The sequence below is a fragment of the Eptatretus burgeri genome, chromosome 4 (assembly GCF_056783735.1).
Source record: "Eptatretus burgeri isolate ZD-2024b chromosome 4, Ebu_testis_v1, whole genome shotgun sequence".
NCBI lineage: Eukaryota > Metazoa > Chordata > Myxini > Myxiniformes > Myxinidae > Eptatretus > Eptatretus burgeri.
In genome coordinates this window covers 116,436,438-116,439,943 of record NC_140964.1, presented here as the reverse complement: position 1 = coordinate 116,439,943, position 3,506 = coordinate 116,436,438, and the positions used below count along the sequence as shown (strand labels likewise).

The following is a 3,506-nucleotide window of genomic DNA, read 5'->3' as shown; positions in this document are numbered from 1 at the left end:
GCCACAAAGGGAACCAACCTACCACTGTTATTGTTTCAAAGTCATGCTGTTTTAGATGGACTGCAGACCTATTCTATGCATCCAACCTCCCACTCATGGCCGCGGTGATTCTTGCTCCAACACAGATGGTGTCTGTCGTAGTGAACCATTAAAAACATCATGTTATCGCCACGAAAGAATTCTTCCAGTACATTTATCACCAAAAAAGGAAGGGCTGCAGACAAATTATACAGGGTGTGCCGTGTGTGTGTGTGTGTGTGTGTGTGTGTGTGTGTGTGTGTGTGTGTGTGTGTGTGTGTGTGTGTGTGTGTGTGTGTGTGTGTGTGTGTGTGTGTGTGTGTGTGTGCAGCTCACTGTTTATTATTATTATCTTTATTATATCACAAATTATCAATATCACAAATTATCCACTTGTTGAGAAGCTTTTGTGAAAATGTGACCTCCATCTCGTGTGTCCTTCAAAAGCACAGGGTTGCAGATACCGTGTTTGAAGTCATGCTGAAGAATAGCAAGTCTCGGTTGCATAGCATGTGGCAGGAACACACAAAAAAACGATCGAGCATGTTTGAGGATAAAGGTAAAGATTTTTGTTCTCTCTGCCATATTGATCAGTAAAGCAACACAGTCTCTCAGGACATGAATACAAAGCCTTTCATTTATTATTTTCTTTGTTTTATCTCCCACCAATGTCTTTGCCTCTGAAAGCTTTGAGGTGTTTGGCCAAAACCAACCAGGTAAAAAAAAATGGAAGCCCCTAAATCACTGATTCTCAACCCTTGCTGTCATTTGCATGCCTGGTGTTGGCTTAATGGTTAGGGTGTGGGCTTGGGATCCTCAGGTCATGAGTTCAAATCCCGCTTAGCTGTTTAATTAATAGCAGGTGGGGTTAACTCGGCCTGTCATCCTTCCGAGGTCGGCAAAATGAGTGCCAGCTTGCTGGTATCCTGTGTCGGAGTGGCGACCCGTCCAGGATTGTGCCCAATAGCCAAGGAGACTGCTTCGGCAGCACCAACGCTCTGCACAGAGCATGGTCCCAATCTCCTCCTCCTCCTCCTCCTCCTCTGTCATTTACCCCCTCGGCTTGATGTATTTCTCCATTTACCCCCTTACTCCCATGCAATAAAATGCATAGCCGGCATAGAGGCACAGAAAAAAAGAGAAGATGGAACAACTTTATTATAAAGGTTTTGCACAAAATAAACTTTGATAAAGGTAAAAAAAACAAAACATACAGTCCACTTACATCAAACAAGATCAAACAAAAATACCAGAAGCATTATCAGTGGGAACTCTTCCGATTCCTTGAGTCAACCAGTTGATTTATTCGAGGAGCTGTTGCTGACAACGCTACCCTCATGTCGTCATCGGCTTTCAGGCGGTTCCTTGCCTTTGTCTTCATTGCTACTAAAGTAGAGAAACCTGATTCACATAGATATGTGGTGACAAAGGGAACAAGGCTCTCACTTTGAAGGCTCGCTGAGTAAGAAGTGGGAATTAATCTGTGAGTTTCATCCAGAAATCAACACCAACTCTATCAAATTCTTCCTTGAGACGAGCAGAGGACTGAAGATCAATCAACTAATTTCTGACAAATCAGTGGTCAAACGTCTTAATATCCATCTTTCTGGAGGTATAATGTCTTCTGGAAAGTAGCCAGTGAAGTGATGCTTCAAGATGTTCAAACGTGCTGTGATGTCTTCATTTATTTCAGGTACCGCACCAGGTTCTTCTCTAATGGCCTCATCCAAGTTTGGAAAATTTGCAAAAAATTTTTGATGAACTCTTCGTGCCCATAAATCCAGCTTTGTCTGCAATGCTTTCATCTTTTCACCTGCTTCGACGACGGTTACTTATTTTACCTGGAGTTGTTTGTTGACTTGGTTAAGATGGGGTAAATATATTTGAGAGTTACCCTAAAGAGGCGATGAACTTTGAATCAGAAAACTTTTCCCACAGCTTTGAATCCTGGTCACGAAGAAAAATCTTGACCTCAGTACGGAGCTCAAACACTCGGTTAAGAATAAGTCCACGTGAGAGCCACCTCACCTCAGTATGAAGCAAATGAATTGAATGCTCAGAGCCCATCTCATCACAAAAAGCTTTGATCAAACGGTGATTCAGTGCTCGGGCACGAATGAAATTAACGGCCTCAATAACTTTCTGCAAAACCATTTTCAGATTTTCAGGAAGGGTTTTCACAGCTAATGCATATCTGTGAAGAACACAATGCATTGTTATCACGTGGGGTGCCTTTTGTGTTACAAGTGCAGTTAAACCTGATCTAACTCCCATCATGGCTGGGGCTCCATCAGTACAAATTGAACCAACTATGTCCCATGTGAGATTGTTCCTTTCAAAGAAATCTTCTATTTTCTGCATTACGTCAGCAGCCTTTGTGGTTTGTTGGAGAGTTTCACAGAAGAGAAATTCATCCTTCAGTTCTTTTCCACCAATGTACCGGACAAAAACGAGCAGTCGTGAAAAATTAGCAACATCACAGGATTCACCAAGTTGCAAAGAAATTTTTGCTGGGCTCGATTTGATCTGTTCAATAACTTGTTGACAAATATCTTGAGACATTTCACTAATACGTCGATGAATTGTGTCATTAGAAAGGGGAATGTTTTGAGTCTTCTGTTTTGCTTCTTTCCCACATACATGTTCAACCATGTCTAAGGCACAAGGATTAATCAACTTCTCAGCAATGTCGTGAGGTTTCTTTGCCTTTGCTATTCGCTGAGCTACGTGATAGGAAGCTGCAGGCATTGGTTTCTTGTTGGATATGAAGCCATGTTTGGGCAGTGTTCCTGCAGCCCTAAACCTAGCTCTCTTTGCGTCAAAGGTGTCACCACCACCACCACCTTTTTCATACACTTTTGGGCATACCATCCCTTCATCATTTTTGCATTTTTTACATGTTTCATTACATGTGTATACTGTATGTATATGATGTAGATATGCTGATATATTTTCTTCTTTGCATCCATAAGGGAATTAAACCTGTTCTATTTTTAGCTCACCTGGAACTTTGTTCCAGGGAGCTTATGGGGTGGGGTTTCGTCCATCCGTCCGTCCGTCCATCAACAATACTTGCAACTACTCTGAAACTACACATAAACTTTTGTTGAAACTTTACCACAACCTTCATCACCCAATATGAACCAAAGTTTGTTCATGGCATGAAAGTAATCAGGCCCGAAGGGGTCTATGCGGGTTGCCTCCCAAAATAGGTACTTGCTTTCTTCTCAGAAACTGCACATGCAAATTCGATGAAACTTGAACACAACCTTCATCACACATGATGTACCAAAGCTTTTTCAAACCATTTTTTTTTGTATACACTGTTGAGGCTTGTATGACAGCGAACACACACACAGATAACGTACAATTTAGGGAGCAGGAAACAAGAGGGGCAGGAGAGGGAAGGAAAAAAAGACCTGGAGGGAAGAGTGGATTTGAAGAGAGTGTGGGAGTTTGTTCCAAAGGTGAGAATAAAAGAGGAATGA

General features: G+C 42.0%; 1 protein-coding gene across 1 annotated transcript; it reads right to left on the bottom strand.

The window, feature by feature from the left end:
• Positions 1-1,908: 1,908 nt before the first annotated feature.
• LOC147028946 (protein FAM200C-like) lies at positions 1,909-2,889 on the bottom strand. The gene has a single exon (XM_085876570.1). It carries the CDS (start codon positions 2,887-2,889, stop codon positions 1,909-1,911), a length of 981 nt encoding a protein of 326 aa, XP_085732696.1.
• Positions 2,890-3,506: the final 617 nt, after the last annotated feature.